This window comes from Rhynchophorus ferrugineus, unplaced genomic scaffold, assembly GCF_030347505.1.
Source record: "Rhynchophorus ferrugineus isolate W39M unplaced genomic scaffold, kcgeb_rfMv2 rfM1, whole genome shotgun sequence".
In the NCBI taxonomy this organism is placed as follows: Eukaryota; Metazoa; Arthropoda; class Insecta; order Coleoptera; family Curculionidae; genus Rhynchophorus; species Rhynchophorus ferrugineus.
In genome coordinates this window covers 24,059,364-24,079,974 of record NW_027472580.1, presented here as the reverse complement: position 1 = coordinate 24,079,974, position 20,611 = coordinate 24,059,364, and the positions used below count along the sequence as shown (strand labels likewise).

At 31.2% G+C, this 20,611-nt stretch overlaps 1 protein-coding gene and 2 long non-coding RNA genes across 4 annotated transcripts in view; 1 reads left to right on the top strand and 2 right to left on the bottom strand.

Moving 5' to 3' along the window:
• The window catches only part of LOC143206535 (uncharacterized), a 553,256-nt gene that overhangs the window by 43,500 nt on the left and 489,145 nt on the right, over positions 1-20,611 (bottom strand). The window lies entirely within an intron of this gene.
• LOC143206526 (cytochrome P450 9e2) overlaps positions 15,197-20,611 on the bottom strand; it is a 42,688-nt gene continuing 37,273 nt past the window's right edge. The window contains exon 7 of one of the 2 annotated variants that reach the window (XM_076419116.1): positions 15,197-15,801. In XM_076419116.1, coding sequence (XP_076275231.1) covers positions 15,362-15,801 — 440 coding nt within the window. In that variant the 3' untranslated portion in view covers positions 15,197-15,361. Of the gene's footprint in view, positions 15,802-19,154; positions 19,845-20,611 lie in introns of those variants that run through there. The other variant, XM_076419120.1, reaches the window with a different exon arrangement.
• Positions 16,891-17,170, top strand: LOC143206536 (uncharacterized). The gene is made up of 2 exons (XR_013008448.1): positions 16,891-17,017; positions 17,079-17,170. It is a non-coding gene; the product is annotated as an uncharacterized LOC143206536 (long non-coding RNA).

The following is a 20,611-nucleotide window of genomic DNA, read 5'->3' as shown; positions in this document are numbered from 1 at the left end:
ATTTATAAAATACAAATTAAAATATTAGTAGTTTTAATATTGACCGAGTGACTATGTTATTCTATAATTTTAATATCATTAAACTTGAATAAGTAACTAATTTAAAGGTTCCTCATTTTCTGACAGTTAACTGTCTAACTTAATACTAAATCATTCTCTTCTATTAAAAATTACACAATAACATGCGATTTTGGACCTGAGCAACCCAAAGTTGTTTATAATCGGACGGCTGAATCCAAATCAGCCAAATTAGCAAATCATCCACGTTGTATCCCAACTAGTAGACCAATAAATTGTAATGAATATGTAAATTATTAATATTTATAAATTAAGCGCATTTAATTAATTTATCAACTTCTCTTTTCTATATATAGTGATCTGTGTTTTAGGGTCTAGATGTTTCCCTTTCTGCTACCGTGAATTCAAATTGCGAATAAAATCAGTGCTCTTTGCAAAATTGAACGTTTTTTTTCATAGCGTAATCGCTTTAGACAAAAAAAGAGATTTAGAGATAGAGATCTTAAGACATTTTTTGCGCTATTCCTGGACAAATTGACAATGAATCCTATGTGGAACTGGGTTAAACCCTTAAACATGCATCAGAATATTTAACATATACTGCACAATTTTTTTGCTTTTATACCAACGAGATTCATCGAGCAAAAGTAGCAACTATCTACATGATTTTTCTGTTCTCTCGATAACATTGCCACAGAACATGAAAAGTATAAATTTTCATCAAGTGACCACTTGTACAAATTTGTTGTGTATCCGTTACAAAACAATTTTGGTACCTGTGGCTTGTCAGTGTTTATTACAGAAAACCCAAAGTAGAGCAAATGCAGGTCTTGGAGTGAATTTGTCATTATTTTTCCAAGTTTTGCGAGCATATAATATCCACAAACGTAACAAAAACACTGAAACACTTACTCGGATCCAAAACTTGATGCGAATTTCAAAAATATTGTAATCGACTCTTTCATTACATAAGATTAGATCTAAGAAATTATTAAAAATTATAACAGACTTGATGCTCTGGGAATAGACAAATATTTGCCCTAAGGAAACTCATTACTTCCCTAGGAACAACCTTCCTTTATTAGGATTTGATGTTGGCAATTATTATGTTACACGCAAACAAAAAAAACAACTTAAAACTATAAGTGGATTAATAAACAGTTTTATCATTAATTTAAACTTATGTTCAATTGTTATTAATATAATGACGTTGATTAAAATTGAGGTACCTTTACTAAATATTATAATAATATACATTATTTTTTATTAACTACAGAGAATATTCCAACATTGAAATAGTAAACAATGAATTATTGAGAAATACATCTTATACCAACTGTCGAAAAATTTTCTGTGAAATTCATATAGCTGAAACAAAGATCTCGCGAAGAAATAAACTGGCTGTGTAGAGAAGAACTTTTAATTTAACCAGTTTATGAAAAAACGAATATTTTTAATTGAGCCATTATTTGAGGTATCAATATAAATTAGGCGTAATTTTTACTGGTTTTTGTTCTTCTTTTGATTGTATAGACTCCCACTTTGGACAGCTTCGTAAGTTGAAAACTTACCCCTAAAAATTATTAGAGTTATTCAGGCATTTTGGTTTTATTTTGGCGATGGTTCCCTTAGCATGGTGCCAGTGCGAAATGGTTTGTAAAATTTATTTGAGATCCGAACTGGTATTCGTCCCAGGGATGTCGTATCTCATTGCTTTTCAATATGGCAGTGGATATAATTATGCGGAAAGTCTTTTAACGAAAAGTCTTATTGACCGATATGACATTCGCTAATGATAATTCTGTATTCGCTGGTCCAGATTTAGGAGCTTCTAACATTCTTCATGGCAACTCTACGTTCCTACGTACTTACTTCACAAGCAAAGAAGATATTTCTACAACAAAAATGAATTTGAAAGATAAATAGACGTTTTTTAATAACTTTATTCATTAGTAATATAGTATAAATTGTGTATTTTCGTTTCAAGGCAGAAAAACTTTAGAGAAATATGGTTAAGTCATACAAGGTGAGTACTAGTCGATATAGCTTGAACACCGGTAATTTATTACTGTGAAGTCCTGTGCCTTTACACTTTTAACTTTCTCTAATTATGCCTAAAGTGTCTTATGAACGTAATATCGAGGTAAATAACGCTGTTGATAAAATTTGGGATTAGGCCTCATTTAGTTTTAGTTTGTATTTAGTTGGTTTCTTGTTTGATGTCCAAGATATAATGAATGAATAATCACCAGGCTAAAAGCAACTGATACACATTTGATTGAATAATGCAAACTTATTAAGATTTTACAACCTAATAAGTCAGATTAATAAATCAGGTTATGTAGACAGAAATATAAATACCCGAATATCTCGGAAGTCAAGTAAAATAAAATAAATTAAACAGAGATCTAGTTTAAGAATTCATAGAAGAACTTAATATGTTAAAGCATGTCTAAACACAGATTTTATAAATACTTGAAGTATTGCAGTTGCACGTGCTTATAAGTTTGTAACGCTATTTGTAAAATAAATTTACAAATTACAATTTATTCATTTTATATACCCAATTATTTCAAGATAATTTAGTGTAATACCGGTTATGTTTTTTCATTTCTCATCAAATGAAAATAAGTTAAACCTTTTTGTATTGTAATTACTTTCAACTAGCTTGAATACATTTACATCTGTATCTTAAAATTATTATTATCTAAATTTACAGGTTTTCTATCAATATAATTTTGATACGCCTTTACAAATATGGGACAATGGATTTATATAATACTATTCTCACAGTTCCTAACTGGTGAATATGGTACTATTGGGTAATTTTAAATCTTATTACCTACACTTGTTAATTTTTGTGCTAAGTGTTATACTTTTTTTTAATATTCTACCACGTTTCAGTACTAATGTATCTGGAATACTCACTCACTTCAAGTGACGTCAAGGTTTTCTAACATTTCTATGTTAAACTTAATACAGCGTTTTTTTTTTGTCAACAGTTTCTGGTTTTATTTCTATTAAATTCGCAGTAACAGTTATAATTATCATTTTAGAATCTATCTAGCCTATATTATTATAAATCAATATTTCTGTGATTTACAGTTAACAGCTGCTCTAATACCGGCTAACCTAACTAATAAAACCGTTTAAATATCGGGCCTTCAGCAGCTTAATTACTAGCATTACTGAGAACATTTTCCTTAAGAAGACCCAACACTACACCACTGCCCAATAGCATAAATAATGAGCGATATTACCCCGGGTGGATTATAATCAAACAAAAAATTTTACCTAAAATATGTATGTTTGCTTAAAATTAACTTTACGACAACGGCACACTTATCAATATACAACAAATTGCGGAAAATTTCCATTGTTAATTAATTTGTAAATCTGACAATGTGTTTTTAAAAAATAACACCACAAACGTTTGTTTTATTGAGGGAATTAGAATTTCGCCAATAAAAATATTATTGTGGCCATTGTGATTCTTTTGTTGGCATAATTTGTTACAGTTTTCATTACAGTGTGCAATAATAATGAATTAGCAAACGAAGGTCACACCGATAATTAAAACGTTTATTCCAAAATCTTTGACGTATGAAAATAGTAAAACAAATTGGAGTGTAATACGAACTTAAAAGAATATATTTATTATACATTTGCAAAAAATATAAAGGCTGTTTACGTTTTGTGACATAATGTTTATGTTTTTGGGTGAGCTGAATCCGAAAATGACTTCCTTTTTGTTATGACATATTTCTTGACAATTAAAGTAACTATGTTAGAGAAATTATTACATTAAAAAAAATAGAAAGGACTTATTATTTTATTTACTTATATACCATCTAATATTATGTCACTGGCATCCCCTAAAACCTTTTGTTTCCCCAGTGAGGTTCTTCTTGAAGTTCTTTTGAAATAGTAGTTTGAAACATTTTTATTGCTATCTTTTCTCCATTTCTTTAATATTCTGGTTAAATAGTCCATCAAATTTTCAAGAAAATAATCGATATGATAATGAAGAAGATAATTTTGGACTCATATAGAAAACTTAAAGCTTGAATTTATACAAGCACTGTTTTGGCGATTTTATTATGGCTAGTGTATTTATGATTGCTTGAAAATGTCTCTAAAACCTCCTCAAAAGTCATCTTTGTAGAACAGTTATTCATTAACATTAACAGTTAATAATAATTACTGAATAATATTAACATGCAATTAATAATTTATAATTTTGAACCAAGCAGAATTACTTTTTATTAAAATGTTCTGTAGATCTGTAAAAAAGAATGAAATTTTTCAATGGAATGGAATAATAACCCACAAATGTTTAGTCGTATTTTAATATATCAACTGCTATTTTAAAATAATATCCTATAATAAATATAGACAATACAATATAACTTAAACAAAACCTAAAACTAAAGTTGTACAATCACCAAATATTAAATAAAAATTAAATATATACCTAATCATAGAAATAATAGAACTTTTTAAATAAAGTAAATGCTTTTTTATTATTGAACTGAAATATTTTTCAACAAAAATCGAAAGAGTAATCGAAATATGACCTATTATTGCCGTAAACACAGTCAAAAGTATTTTGCTATTTAGAATTTTCATAATCTTAAAAAATAACGTTCCTAAATGCTGCTATATTAATATACCATATATTGTTATTTACAATCAAACTACAAAAAAATCATAAAGCTATATATATTACATATAATTTATAAAACAATTAATTGGGTACACTTTTGTCAAGGTCGTGGCTAGGACGACAAAGCAAAAACTTTAAAAATCAGTCGAATAAAACTAGTAGAACGAAAAATAGTCACTAAAAGTACACGACTGAAATAGTCGATAGTAAATAGTAACAAAATCGGATCTAAAACAGGGATTGAAAAACAGTCGACTGAAATAGTCACTGGTAAAATATACTAAAATCAGTCGAAACAAAAATAGCGACTGAAACAGTCAATAGTAAAAGTAGTAAATTACTAAACAGTCTATAGTTCCCAACACTATTTAAAACCATGAATTTGAAGCAATTCCAACTTTACGTACAGCGGTGGTCAAAACCTTTATGTGGAGTTACCAATGTTTCTTATATGACATTTTTTAAATAACTTTAAGCTCCTATGGCGCCCAACTTTTTTTGCTCCAGTGATTTGCTCCGTCTCTGCTGTCCCATAGATACAAAAAGCAAGAGAATTTAAGAAAAACAGGTGTTTACCAGCGTTAAAAAAATTAATCGGTCATGGTCATGGTAAATATTTTAATTTTCTAAAAACCACTTCTAAGCTTTTGTAGATGTTGTGAAGCAGAAATGCTGTAAGGTCAAGGAATTCATGGATTTTTGTCATTTGACTTGTGACACGGTGTACTGTCTTGGTGAAGCAGCACTTTCTTTTTCTTCAAATGCGACCGTTTTTCGGCGATTTCGTCCTTCAAACGGTCCAATAACGCTATGTAATAGTCGCTGTTGATGGTCCTTCGTTTTTCAAGGTAGTCAATGAAAATTATTCCATGCGCATCCCAAAATACACACGCCATAACATAACAACGCCAGCCGACTGATGCGTTTTCCCAAGATTTGGAGCGGGTTCATCATGTGCAGTCCACTCGGTTGACTGTCGATTGGACTTAGGAGTGAAATGATGGAGTCATGTTTCATCCATTGTAACATATCGACGCGAAAACTCTTATGCTTGATCATCTTCAAACACTGTTCCGAATCATCAACTCGTCGTTGTTTTTGGTCAAAAGTGAGCTCGCGTGGCACCCTCTTTGCACAGAGTTTTCTCATACCCAAACATTCGTGAGTGATATAATGTAGACGTTTAGTTGATATCTTTAGAGTGTTTGCTATTTCATTCAATTTCAATTTACGGTCATTCAAAATCATTATCTGAAATTTTTTAATGTTTTCATCGGTAACAAACTCTTTTGGGCGTCCACTGCGTTTACTGTTATCAGTGCTCATTTAACCACGTCTAAACTTAGCATACCAACCCTTTATGGTTGATTTTCCTAGGGCAGTGTCCGGAAACTCGGTATCAAGCCAAGTTTTTGCCACAACTGTATTTTTTCCCTTCAAAAAGCAAAATTTTATCAACATGCGAAATTCCTTTTTATCCATTTTTTTTTACAATAACAAAAATTGCTTTACTCAAAATGCTATAATTTACAAAACTAATTATCCGACAACCGTCAAATTTATACATGCATCTTTTGAGGATTAGGCCTAACTAAAAAGCATATGGATTTAATTCTAGTAGCGCCATCTATGTCTCAAGCCGGGGACTTTTCAATTAACCTCTTATTTCTCTTATTTATACCAAATACGAAATGTCAGTTCTTGTATTTTAATATTTTAGGTCTTATAATCACTTTCTGATCTCCAGCATGAGTTGTTTTATAGATTTTGTTTCAGATGTTGTTGCTGATTTATCATCTGTTCTACCTCAGTTTGGTTGAGCAACTTGGGAGTGTGTCATATTATGTTCTAGTACGATATATTAAACTTTAATTGGAACATAATGATGAGCATATTATTTGATTCTGTAGTTTTACCTGAGACACATGACTAAGCAACTAGAAGTTCCAAACTTCTCGAGACAAATTACCAAAATGTTTACATACTGTTTAAACTTATTTCAATAAGGCCGCTCTACTGCATGTGCTAAAAGTTGCAATTACATTAAATTTTGTTATATATGGGTATGTCAATAGTATTGATCTGTACTGCCCACGTAAATTTTTTATTTTTTGCCGTTCGTTTGCAACGAGACATCTGAAGCTAGCGGGAAGTTCTCCTGAATCCAATTTGCACATTTGCTGGAATATTTTTTCTCCTGCTTATTTAATACATATTGGAGTTCTATTATAGCGTCGTGGAATCAGTTTGTGATCCAATATCCAGATATTATTGGATCACAAACTATATAAATATATAAATATATATATATATATATATATATATATATATATATATATATATATATATATCATGAATTCTCTTGAGTTCCTCTGAGTTATTCTGAAGATAACATGGTATATGATTTAAATTATTTGTTTTACCTCTTTTCCTGGAGGTATTAAGGGATGATTCCGAACTGTTCCCTTAATGAGGCTAGTTATTTAGGAATAAAAAATCTAAGATGACGTAAATTTGTGTGAATAAGACGTATTTATTATTAAAGACTTTTTATGTAGTTATAATAATAGTATAATGATTCATTTTATATTCAATGACATATCCAAAAATCGGCATTTCTAAGACATTCCATAAAATGACACAATTTATATAAATTCCGAAAAAGCAAACATAACAAAACAAAATTTTCTCTTTTCAGATCTCAGTAATAAATAAATTTAGTATGGCACGAGATCCCTGCCACACACTGCAAAATACGCAAATCCCATGACAATCCAATGTTATAGCATCAAGGAATCCTAACAGGAAATTATTTTAATCCTGTTTGATGCCATTCTCCGCCTAATCCCCATCTTTATACCTGGCCGCGTGACAAAATCGAAAATCTATGGCAGTTTCGCCAGCTAGGAAAATATTTGATAACTTAAAGTTTATGGCACGTTATTTGACTTGGTTAACACCGATGATGTTTGCTGACCCGAGAGAAAAAATGGATGCAATCAAGATCCCGGCAATAAATATATTGACGTCATTATTTTTTATATTACAACCGAAACAACAATATATTTTTCTAAAGAGCGTGAGACAATTACACTATGTTTATTGCTCAAATATACGAGGTAATGGTTTGTACGTTTTAAGATTAAGTTTGTCAACAGCCGAGGTTATTTAATGAGCTAGATTTCGTTTTTAGTTTCAACTCACCGGCGAACCTACCTGGTATCAACACTGCAGACATTTATGCAGATTGACTTTTTAGAAAATATACCATTTGTGAATAAAATTAAGAAATTGTCTAAAAAATTCCTCTGCCGCTACAAATATTGCTGCCTCTGAAAAAATTGTATCAGCTTTTTATAAAAAAAATCTCAAATTTCTGAGAAAACGATGGAAGTAAATTTAATGTTTAAAAAATTATTTGCTAAAATAAGAGATTAGGTTGTGGTTGATCGAAGTTAATAAAACTTAAAATTGAGAGATCTTAAGATAACTGACGTACTTTGTCAAAATCATAAAATAGAGACCAGCAGTTTTGCAGTTGCAGCCAAGTTTTGCCCGTTTTAATTACCAGAAAACGTGTAAGTATTTATAGCAATAAATTTGAAAAATCAACTTTTATTCAAACACTAATACTTGAGTGAAACGTTTTCAAAGAACAGCAGAAACGCTATCTAATTTGACAATTATTATGTTTTTATACTGTTTTTCTCATTATTCCGATATAATATAATTTTAATATCGACAATCGACAATTTTTTAACACTAAATCGTTAATCAGTAAACGTTAAAGTACGTCTAGATTGTCGATCGTCTTCCACAGATTCTCTTACCTCTAAATTTAAAACAATCCAAATCATTCTGTTTAGCATTACTAACAATAAACATGTTTCATAATTTCTAATTAAGATATTTAATGTGTAATGCATAATTATCTTTAAAGCATTATAATAATCTTTTTATATGTTCATCTAGATTTTTTACTTTTATCGATTTTTGTCTTTATTTATGATTTCGTTATTTGTTGACTTCTAACTCGACATCTTCGATTTTTATAGTATATATATACTATAAAAATCTTCTATTGTTTATTGAAAAATCTTTGAAATAACCAGAGACAGAAATTCAATCTTAAAGTCAATATAGTCAGTATAATAATTATAAGTCATGTAACGTCAAATCGATGCCAATTAGATAAATTAAACGTATCGATCAATCAAATCAATCATTTAAAAGGTGCTAACTAAAATGTTTATAATCCAAGCTCTTGTTTCTGTTAAATTAATGTTAGAGTGACAATCATCACTTATGCCATCATACCTGTCACTTTCAGGAGTTCTTATACAAAGTTAGCTCTAACAGGTGAACATTAGCTGGATTTAAATAAAACATCAAAAGGTTACAAAAAATTATATCATATCTTCAAGATATCTTCAAAAAAGTTGATTAAACTTTGCTTAAAAGGATATATTCTTTTAAAATTTTTAAAAACAAACTTTATTATAGATTAAATTATATGGGTATGAGTGATTACGTAGCTTACAGATGCTGTTCTAGGGGAAAGTCTTAATTTTTTGTTAATTTATTAAGTGTATGTATTATGATAATTTTTAATTTCCTCTTTCTGGCAATATCGCAAGAGCGTCTCGAAAAAAACATGGCCGGTTTGGCTGCGATTCAATTAACGAATGTTTCGAGTCTTTTGCAACAATATATTGGCAGACTACACCATGGTGGTCTATATGTAAAGGAATACTTTATGGCCATGAATATGTGTATGTCGATGTAGATGACTTGCTGTAGTATATCCACTTTTCATCGCCAGTCGTAATACGACACATAAATCTTTAGACCGACGGTTCGGTTGGCATTCCCAAACCCAGAAAGGTTCGGGGATAGCAAACCTGCTATCTTCTGCGATCTGCCCTTCTAGCAGACTTTCCATCTCCATCAAATGCTTATTTTGCAAGATATTAATTCCTTCTGTACTCCTCTACGGATCTAATGTCTACTTCAAGTTTTTTTTTACATACAACCAGGTGAAACGGCTTCAAATTTTCCAAAATAAGCTCCTCAGTAGAATCTTAAACGCTTCATGGTTCCTCAAAAATAATCAAATTCACAGGGAAACTGACGCTCCAGAAATCAAGCACTTCATATCTCAATCCTTCCACAAACAACAACTCAGCCCAAGTTCTTCTGAAAACGCGCTTTTCGCGAGCTAGTAAACATGCTGGGAGCTTACCACCGTGTCACCGCTAACCTCCCCTTATCCAGGCTGAAACGACCTCATCCGTCGCTGCAGTCATAACTTTTACCCCCATATGACAGCATCCAGTCGTGTGCTAACTCAGGTTTGCAAATCTATAGTTAGTTTCACTATCTGTTTTTTCGCCGGGTCCTCGTGCCCAATAACGGCTTCTATATCCCCAAATTTAAAGCAGTAGCAGTAACGATCCACAAGGGTCAACTGAGAGGCGGTTTAGGTTTTAGTGTATCGGTCAGCCCAGAGGCAATCCCGCATAACCCGGTACAACTTGTCACTCTAGGGCCAAGTCTCTGTGATCAGGTATGCGTCATGTCATCAGAATGTGGAATTCCTGGTTTTAGGTCAGAACAAAAAAAGCATAAAACATAAAACTCCAAATGGTTGAAAATTGCTTTTTTAATTAATTCATATAGCCGCCATTTTCCGTTTTTTGAATCTTTACCAACGCATACGTTTGAAACTGTTGATCCATCAACTGCTAATCTATATACAAGTGCTTTAAGACTTTAAGCCAGGTTTATATCGAATAATTATTGCATTGTGTTTCTACTTTCTACTTTGTATTTGTTTTTTTTTTGACATCGAAATTGCTTTAAAAGTGGTTAAAATCAAGCCGATAATCAGTCACAGCATTACTACAAATTCCAAAAAGTGAAGGGTTTCGACAGATTTCTTCAAACAAAAGAAATAAATGCGGAAAATGCCATTTCGGGCACTCCAACACTGACCTCTATATAAACGAAATAACTCAATAATACGAAATAAAAAAAGTCACTTTATGTAAGAAATGTCAAAAATATCTAATTTAATAGTTAATTTAGTTATCACATATTTAATATAAATAATTAATATTCTTATTGTAATTTTAATATAATCTATTTCTTTAAATTTGCTTATATACACCCTATATATTTTATTTCATCTATTGCTACTCATATGTTATTACCTAAAGAGAAAAAATAAGGAAATAAAAGTTATATTATTCAAATAATAATGAATCATCGAGTCGAAATTGCAACAACTATATCATAAATATTGTTTACGTATTATCGATAAATGTAATCTCTTACAGCGTTACATCATACATAAAAAATAATATATTTTTATAAATCAATGCAAATTAACAAACGATAAATAAATGTTTGAATTAACATTGTTTGGTTGTGTTTAATATGTTATGCTTAAAACTGATTAAGATATTTTTTTCATTTAACTATGATATAGGGTGGACAAATACGTTTTGAAGGTTTATATATATATATATATATATATATATATATATATATATATATATATATATATAACTTTAAGTTTTATTCATTTTCGATTTACAGCGTTGTTATATGACGGTTTGGTTAATTTCGGGACTTAACCAACATGGACAACTTTTAGTATATTTAACACCCTTTCTTTTTGACCTGACCATGAAGGAAAATATATGCGTATCTACGAAATCAAACGGATGTTTCTAGAAATTCAACTTTTTATACACATTGCACTAAAAAACCATTAAGGTTAGTTAATGGTATAGTAGTGGAGATCGTCTTTGTGGATATTGAGTAAAATAATCTGCTGACGTTAGGATAGCATTCAACCAGCCATGGATTTAATTATTTTAGCAGAGGGTATTCGTTAATATGGAATATTCAATAGAGATCAATGCTCAACCAATCAACTATAAGGTTAAAAAAAATGTAATCTGAGTGGGAACCTTCTTCTTGATAAATCTTCTTTATATTAAGATTGAACACTCATACGCGAGCTAAGGGGAAACAATGTGGAAAACTCGATTTATTATATTTATTTATTTACTCGACTTTGCGATGTAGAGAGACAACTATGGGATCTTCGTTTGGAAGGACCTTGGTCTGAAAGGAGCGATTTGATGAAGATGAGTGGCTCCTCCATTAGATTGAAGATCAGCCCTTGGTAGTAATTTTTGTAGAGGGCTTTAGTGAGGTCTAGAAAGAACGTGTATAGTAATTTGAATAGTTCATAAGATATATATGATATTGGAAATGTTTCCCAATATATTTTATTTTTATTATAGCAATCTAGTAAATTAACATTATAAACTATTTGTTTTATCCTAATTTGCTACAGTTTTAAAATTGCAAAGTACTTATTCTACACTGAGTTTTACTTATAACTTCGCTAACCATTTTTACGTTGCTATACCATTTTGTAATTCTTGTTTAACCTCGATCAAATGGAATTTTCATTATTTCCTGATCAATGGTGCAAGGTAATAATTTAACGCCATCCAATATATGGGGTTGAAACATTCTCTCGAATTGGTGTTATATATCTTTGGCCCAGCTCCCATCCTCATTTTTTATCAGAGTTGTCAATATGTTTGTCAATATGGCGAATATGATCTTTTAACTATTTTATTTAGAGTTACAGGATTAAAACTATGATCTGAGTCTAGTTTATCCAGGACCTGCTCCTCTGTCAGGACTTTAATTGGTCTTAATAAAAAAAATTATGCCGGTAAGTTGCATACAAAAGCGATGAGTTAAAATAAACAAAAATACCTTAATATTATTTAAGTATTCTTTTGATAGCATTCTGACTAAGGTAGCTGACTGAAAACTTTAAAGCTGTAGAAAATGAAAATACTTAATGATATTATTGTGCAGAGTAATTCTGAAAACTTGCATCAATCTTTCTTTTCTCACTAATTATAGCTTGACTGTGTTGCATACAGGTTAATTTACACTTCTAGAAAGTCTATAGACTCCCAGAAAAGTATTAGGCCCCTCTCTAGCACTTCTAACAATATATTGTCACAGTTGAACTATGTGCGACATCTATACTAGTAAATAAATATTATTTGTAATGAAATCTGTATTTATAAAATTTTATACATGCAACGTCCTATTCTCTATTATAATTGTCAACTATAATATATCATTGCATAATAATATGTTTTAATAACATTTAAATATTCACTAATACATTTTTTAGATATGACTAAATTAGCCAATTTAAATTTAATATTGCAACATTTTTCAAATAAATGAATTAAATGAATAGAAGCAATTTAAGGTAATGGCAATCTAATAAAGAACATTTTATCTGGTGGGGTGAAAATTTGCCATAATGTATTATATATTTTATATATTTCGTAAAAACTATGTAAGATATATAAGTACTAAAATAATCAGAATATTCAGTGTTGAAGTGTATATTTAATTTAGCTATTCGGTGGAATTAAAAAAAGTTTGATATAAAAGTACCTTCACCATTTGCTCTGAAATATAATATATTTAATGGTGAATACCATTGCATTATAATGTATATGAAACATTGATTAGTTAATATAGAATTATGAGATAATACATATTAATCATTTTTTATATCTTTGGAATGTCTTATGAACAAAATTAAAATCAATGTTTTTGTCGTTTAACGTGGACTCTGAACCACAGTCTTACCCAGCCTGGTTACTGACGTGATCGGGATGGTTATAGCTTGTCGGATTTTCCACTATTGCCTCTAAAGACATTTACATTTACATTATAAACATAAAGTAGATCCATACCCGAGCAAGATTCGAACCCGCGACTATCGCAACAGTAGGAGGACCATTCTGTCGCCTTAACCACTGCAGCCGGCTTTAAAATTATTTAACTTATTAAATTTTCATTCTTCAACAATCTAATCATCAAAAGTACAATAATATTAACAATTACGATCATTTATCCTGTATTAATTTATCGCACTAAAAACTGTAGGACGTTGATGTACTTTCACAGATCAACTGAAAAGTCCCCGGCCTACCATAGTAAAACATATATTTCTGACAAAATTAGTTTTTTTTATTCAAAATAATTCCCTTTAATGGTGATACACTGATTATAGCGAAACTCCAAGTTTTCGATACCATTTTTGTAGTACGGTTTGTCCTTTGCTTCAAAATAGGGCTTAGTTTCGGCGATCATCTCTTTACTCGACAAAAATTTCTTCCCAGCGAGCACTCTTTTGAGATCTGAGAACAGGAAATAGTCGCTGGAGGCCAAATCTGGAGAATACGGTTTTCACTGGCTTGTGAAACGGTGCATTGTCTTAGTGAAGCAGCACTTTCTTTTTCTTCAAATGCGGCCGTTTTTCGGCTATTTCGTTCTTTAAACGATCAAATAATGCTATGTAATAGTGGTTGTTGATGGTCCTTCCTTTTTCAACTTAGTCAATGAAAATTATTCCATGCGCATCCCAAAATACAGACGCCATCACCTTGCCAGCCGACTGTTGCGTTTTCACACACTTTGGAGCGGGTTCATCATGTGCAGTCCACTCGATGACTATCGATTGGACTCCGGAGTGAAATAATGGAAGTTTCATCCATTGTCAGATATTGACGAAAAAACAGCGGTTTATTACGCTTGATCATCTTCAAACACTGCTCCGAATCATCAACTCGTCGTTGTTTTTGGTCAAAAGCGAGCTCACGCGGCACCCACTATGCACAGAGTTTTCTCATACCCAAATATTCGTGAATGATATGATGTACACGTTCAGTTGATATCTTTAAAGTGTCTGCTATTTCATTCAATTTCAATTTACGGTCATATCATTTTGTGGATTTTTTTAATGTTTTCGTCGGTAACAACATCTTTTGGGCGTCCACTGCCACGTCTAAACTTAGCATACCAATCCTTGATGGCTGATTTTCCTGGGGCAGTGTCCGGAAACTCGGCATCAAGCCAGGTTTTTGCTTCAACTGTATTTTTTCCCTTCAAAAAGCAATATTTTATCAACACGCGAAATTCCTTTTATCAATTTTTTTTACAATAACAAAAGCTGCTTCACTCAAAATGAGATAATTTACCAACTAATGATCCGACAGCTGCTAAATGTATACACGCATCTTTTGAGAGTTAGTGCTAACTAAGAAACATATGGTTTAATTTTAGTAGCGCCATCTATATGTGAGGCCGGGGACTTTTCAATTGAACTGTTATGTTTGTAACTGTAATTGTAAATGACCTTAGAAAACAGTGTAAAATCTAATAAGGAAAAACCACGCGGCCACGACATTAGCGGGCTGGGTACGGCCGGATGATTTCAAGGATGTTCTCTAAGTTAGTTATTGGTCAGTCGGTAGGTTTAATACAGAGGGCTATGGTTCAGAACCCCATTTAAGTCGAAGGTCCAATTAAGATAAAGTCTTGGTTGTTAATAAATAGAGCTTAATATATGTTTTTAAAAAATAAGTGTAAAATGGACAAAAAATACCAATATAATAAAAATTAACTTTATTATCACATTAAGTTATTTTTAGCAAACTAATTAAATTATGACCTTAGTAAAAAATTATAAAATTAAATAGTTATATGTGATTATATATTAAGAGAACAGAACCTAATAGAACAGTTTCTACACTTAACAAGAATTTTAACAAAAACCTATAGTGCCCTATTTTTCTTTAACGTAAACCAAAATCCTCCTTCAGCTAAAGGATGAAATATACCCTTCTTTAAAGTTATGGGCATCTTCATTCTATCAGATGGTAATATTTCGAAATTCAATAGTAGTTTGAAAAGCAGCGACTTCAATTCTACAATTGCGAATCGGGAACCTATACAAATCCTTGGTCCGGTACCAAAAGGCATATAAGTGAACGTTACAAGTTTCGATTTGTTTTCTTCGCTGAATCTTTCTGGATCAAATCGTTCCGGGTTCGGATAGAATAGGGGATTTCTATGTAAGGCTACGTATGGTATATTGAGAAGATCGCCTGGTTTAAGATGGACATTAACTTCTTCGGGTCGCTCGCTTTGAATGGTATATGGTTTTGTGCATACGCGATCAATAGCAACAAATGGCGGCCATTTTCTCAGGAGTTCTAAAATTAAACGAATATGCATAAATATAACTTTTACAGTTTTTCTGTGTGAAAAGTAAATGGAGAACAGTAACACAAAAACAGACAAAACAAAATCAACAAAAACTAAAATTATTAAATAAAATCATGCACTAAATGTAAACATCACGTTGTTCCTTGGGTTGATAAAACACCATTAACATTTATATATTTTATTAAATATTTTAAACCGACTTCAAAAAAGGAGGAGGTTCTATGTTTAACCCAAGAAATCCTTTCAAAAGAAGTTCAAAATCACGTACAATGTTTTCACAATTTATTTATCTAAAATAATCAGATATTTGTATGTAATGTTATTAGTTAGCTGATGTGTAGGAAGACACAACCCCTCGTACAGATAATGTACAGACAACTAATTGTATACTTTGAAGTTATTTAGATAAGCTGACGAAGAAAGCAAGGACAGGACCGCTATATCCTGAGGTTTTTGAAGAGTTTTTAGTAAGAGCTTTCTTACCAAAGTCGTTCTGTGCAAAAGCGAGTGCAGCGAAATTCAAGAAACTCCACTGAAGACAATACTGGTATAAGCAAGTCGTCAGTTCATCGAATACCCCAAAAAAAAGCTCAACCTCAAGGCGTATAAGCTCCTAAAAGTTCAGCTCCTCTCAAATAAGAACAAGCGGGTAAAGATGTAACTCCAACTCAAGCATCGGATCGCTGCTCAACGATGGGCGTATACATTAAAAATCATCGTGGCCCGGAAATTCGCCTACTTTCGGAACTATTCATATATTACTATCGCAATCTACTCGCCACAAGCCGAAATGATAAAAGTCGATGTTGCCAAATTTACAGCTAGATTATTTGCTTTATGGATGTATTTTATTTTAGAAAAATAATGTATTTAACAAGACTTTCTGACATTAACTTTTACATTTTGTCTTAAAATAAAAAATAATAATAGATTAGATACGTTTTTTACTATTTAGTACAATATATAGTCCTTGCTTTAAATTTGGCAACACTGCAGGCTGCTGCAAGCTAAGGGTTCCTCATAAGAAATGACGATAAACGGTATTGCTTTGATTTAATGTTGGACATTTATTGGTTTAACTATTAAAGCGTTTGATATGGCTTTTTTAAAGATATATTGTGACGTTCCTTTTTACTTAAAAAGAAGGCCTTTTGGTTTAACATTTTAGCGTTTTCACAGGATTAGAAATATGGAGAGTCAAAGGTAGTTTTAGTTTCAGTTGTTACAAATAGGATAAATTAATTAAATGATTTAAATTTTGCAGTGATAGTAAAATTAATATGTGAAGTTTGTAATATGACATACTTATTAGCAAGAGAAAGAAATATTTCACCATGAGCTTGCTGCACAACTAAAGCCGATGACATGAAGAATCATTTGCCTTCTCTGTGTCTCCAATTTAATGATTATAATTGTAATATAATTTAATGATCACTACATACTGAAGTTTTTTTTTGGTTAAGAATATTATAAGACACAATATTGAAACAAATACAAGTAGCCAATATGAATCCCAGAATAATATTCGACAACTGAATTTTGACGAAGATAACAGGGAATAATATATTTTAGTAATTTCAATTAATCGTCCAGTTTATAGACATTGCAGAAGAATATTGCATACCATTAATTCTGAAAAGGTAGCTATTTAGGAAAGGATTGTAGTAGCTACAGCTGTATTTGTTGATAAGGAAAAGTAATCTGCTAAAATATCAAAGAAGAAAAAAGCAGACCTAAGCAGAAATAAAAGGAAATAGTTGAAAGGTATAATATATATACTAAAATAAAACACAAAATATTAACATCACTAAGTTTTTAGGTACTTGAATTCTTGATTTCATTAATTATGATGGTGTTTTTTTTTTAGACGGTTAGCCCTTTTTCCATGAAATATATTAATCTTGCCTTTATTTGGAAAAATGTTGTATTGCCACTTTTATTGTATTGTAATTAATTAGTAATTAGTGTGAGAAGTATAAAGGACTGTATCTACAAGAAAGTTGTTATAAAATTTTATTAATATATAATACATTTGTAGTATTGTATATTCAAATATGTGGTAATTTAGTAAATAGTTTATGGCATAGTTAAGGTTCATTGTTTTATATCGTCTAATTTATATTTTAAAATTAATATTAAATTTTAAAATATATAAATGAATATAATATAAAAATTTAGTATTATGCTGTATTTTTCTGTTTACCTCCTCTAAAATGTTTCGTAAATTATGTCTAAAGGTCATTTTTACTATATATACATACGTATGGTATATATAGATTAATATAAAACTTATGGACATTACCCTTTATTTTAATAACTAATACGGAGTATATTTTACACCTCAAAGACTTACACTATGCCGATATCAGAAGTTTGGTTATAGATAAGACACAGCCCTACTTGTGACGTCCCAAGCAATACAGATAATATTCAAATTACGGGGACACGCGCTCCGGCGCAGTATAGTTAGTCTACCGGACTACAATGATTTTCAATGTATCCTAACGATGGGAGGGTATCCTATTCGCGAATGAAAAGCTGTTCACCGCTGAGCAAGCGCGCAACCACCAAAATGACAGGAGCTGGTTCGCTGATGCTCCCGACAAGTCGGCCATCGTCTCCAAAATCCGCAGTGCGTCATGGTTTGGGGCGGAATTTGCACCAGCAGCAAAACCTAGGATCAAGGAGTCAAAATCGATTCATCCGGATCTCAACCCAATGAACTACAGCATGTGGTTCATTTTAAAGGCTATGGCAGATGCTACACATCACAAAAGTTGAGTCACTGCAAGCTAAGCGTTCCTCATAAGAAAAGAGTTGCTAATAGCTTTGTCGAAAATGGGACTGATTGTCGCCAAAAGATCTGCGGTCCATTGCCGAAAATTTTAAGTCACTGAGTATATTATTGCTTTTCAGTCATTCTGAGTACATTATTGCTAAAGATCCGTGTTATTATTATTCAATGTTTAGCTAAATTTCTCTCATTTAATAAAAGTATTGCTTAAAATGTTTCATGCAGATTTTTAGGACACCCTATAGACATGCAAACCTTGACAGCTAATGCGTCATAACAATTAAGTAATAAGTAATTTCTTTGTCATATAGTTTTAAAGGCAAATAAGGCAAATATTTAATTCCAGCAAATTTAAACAATATATATCAAGGAAGACCATGAACTTATCTTGCGTCATATATATGAATAATCATATTCTGTATAAGAGAATAAACAAAATAAAACAAACACAGAGGGTAATAGATAAAATCGAATTAGATTAGAATCAGAAGCATCAGCATACCAGAGTTGACAAAGTAATGCTCCAAATCCCAAATTGTCTAGACATTTTTATTTTCATTTCATTAAAGCTTCAAGATATCTTTATTTAAAGTAAAAAAAAATTAGGTACTAACACTAATGTCACAGATGCTTAAACTAATTTTAATAAAATATTTATAATTGTCAAAATATATAAAATCAAATTATAAATGAACCAATAGTTATACCTAAAATATAAATAAAATCTAAATATAATATAACAAACAAATACTTCTTAATTAAAAAAATATATTAGCTGTCTGAAGTAATTTATTATACACTTATTATTATGGTGTTGTTTTCTTTAAAATAAACCAAAATCCTCCTTTTATTAATAGATTAAAGGACGACTTATCCAATTCCGCAGGCATTGTAACTTTTTGCCAGGCAAAATTTCAAAATGGAGAAGAAATTTAAACAACAAAGCTTTCAGTTCCACTAAAGCGAACCTGGACGCTATACATTTTCTTGGGCCGCATCCAAATGGAATATAAGCAAATTCTTCAATCGTATTCTCTCCATTGAAACGCTCAGGATCGAATGTATCCGGGTTGGGATAGTAAACGGGATCTCTGTGTAATCCTATTATTGGAATAGAGATCATTACATCCTTCTCGATGGTGAGTCGTGGCTCATCAGGTAACCGGCTTGGAATAGTGTATGGTTTAGTACATGCTCGATCAGATCCTATAGCTGGAGGCCATTTCCGTAATATCTCTAAAATTCATACAAACATAAAAGTGGTATAACGCAGAAGTTCTATATAAAAGAAATACTTAATGTATAAATTAGTATAACTTCTGAAATGATGTGTATATATATATATATATATATACATTGCTGTTATAGAGATTCTAAAATATGCTACCATAGGGTATACGAATAACACAATAAAAAAGCACATAAAGCACAAACAAATACGCTTTTAAGTTCATTTGTAATTGTTTTATTAAGAATGACACTTATCGAAATTATTGGTGGGATTAGTGGGAAATATTTTTGGTATTTCTTGTATATCTTCGCCGATTTCTCCGTCAATTATGGACCGATTTTCAATTTTTTTTTATTCCAAAGAGTGCAATTCCGAGCTGGTCCTATTGGAACCAAGTTAGGATCTGATAGGGGAAGGGGGGAAATCGAGAGAAAACTTCTAATTTCAAAAGGCACGTACAATGTTGTCACATATTTTTTATCTAAAATAATCAGATAATGGTGTATAATCTTATTGTTGAACTGATGTGACAGAAAATCGGAATGTGATCAGTTGGCAGTAGTTAAAGTAATATTGTAAATAGATAAATAGGTTTAGGTAGGTATTAAGTTAAATTGTCTGTATATAGTCACTACATAGTATAAAACAAAGTCGCCTTTTCTGTCCCTATATCCCTATGTGCGCTTAAATCTTTAAAACTACGCAACGGATTTTGATGCGGTTTTTTTCAATAGATAGAGTGATTCAAGAGGAAGGTTTATATGTATAATAC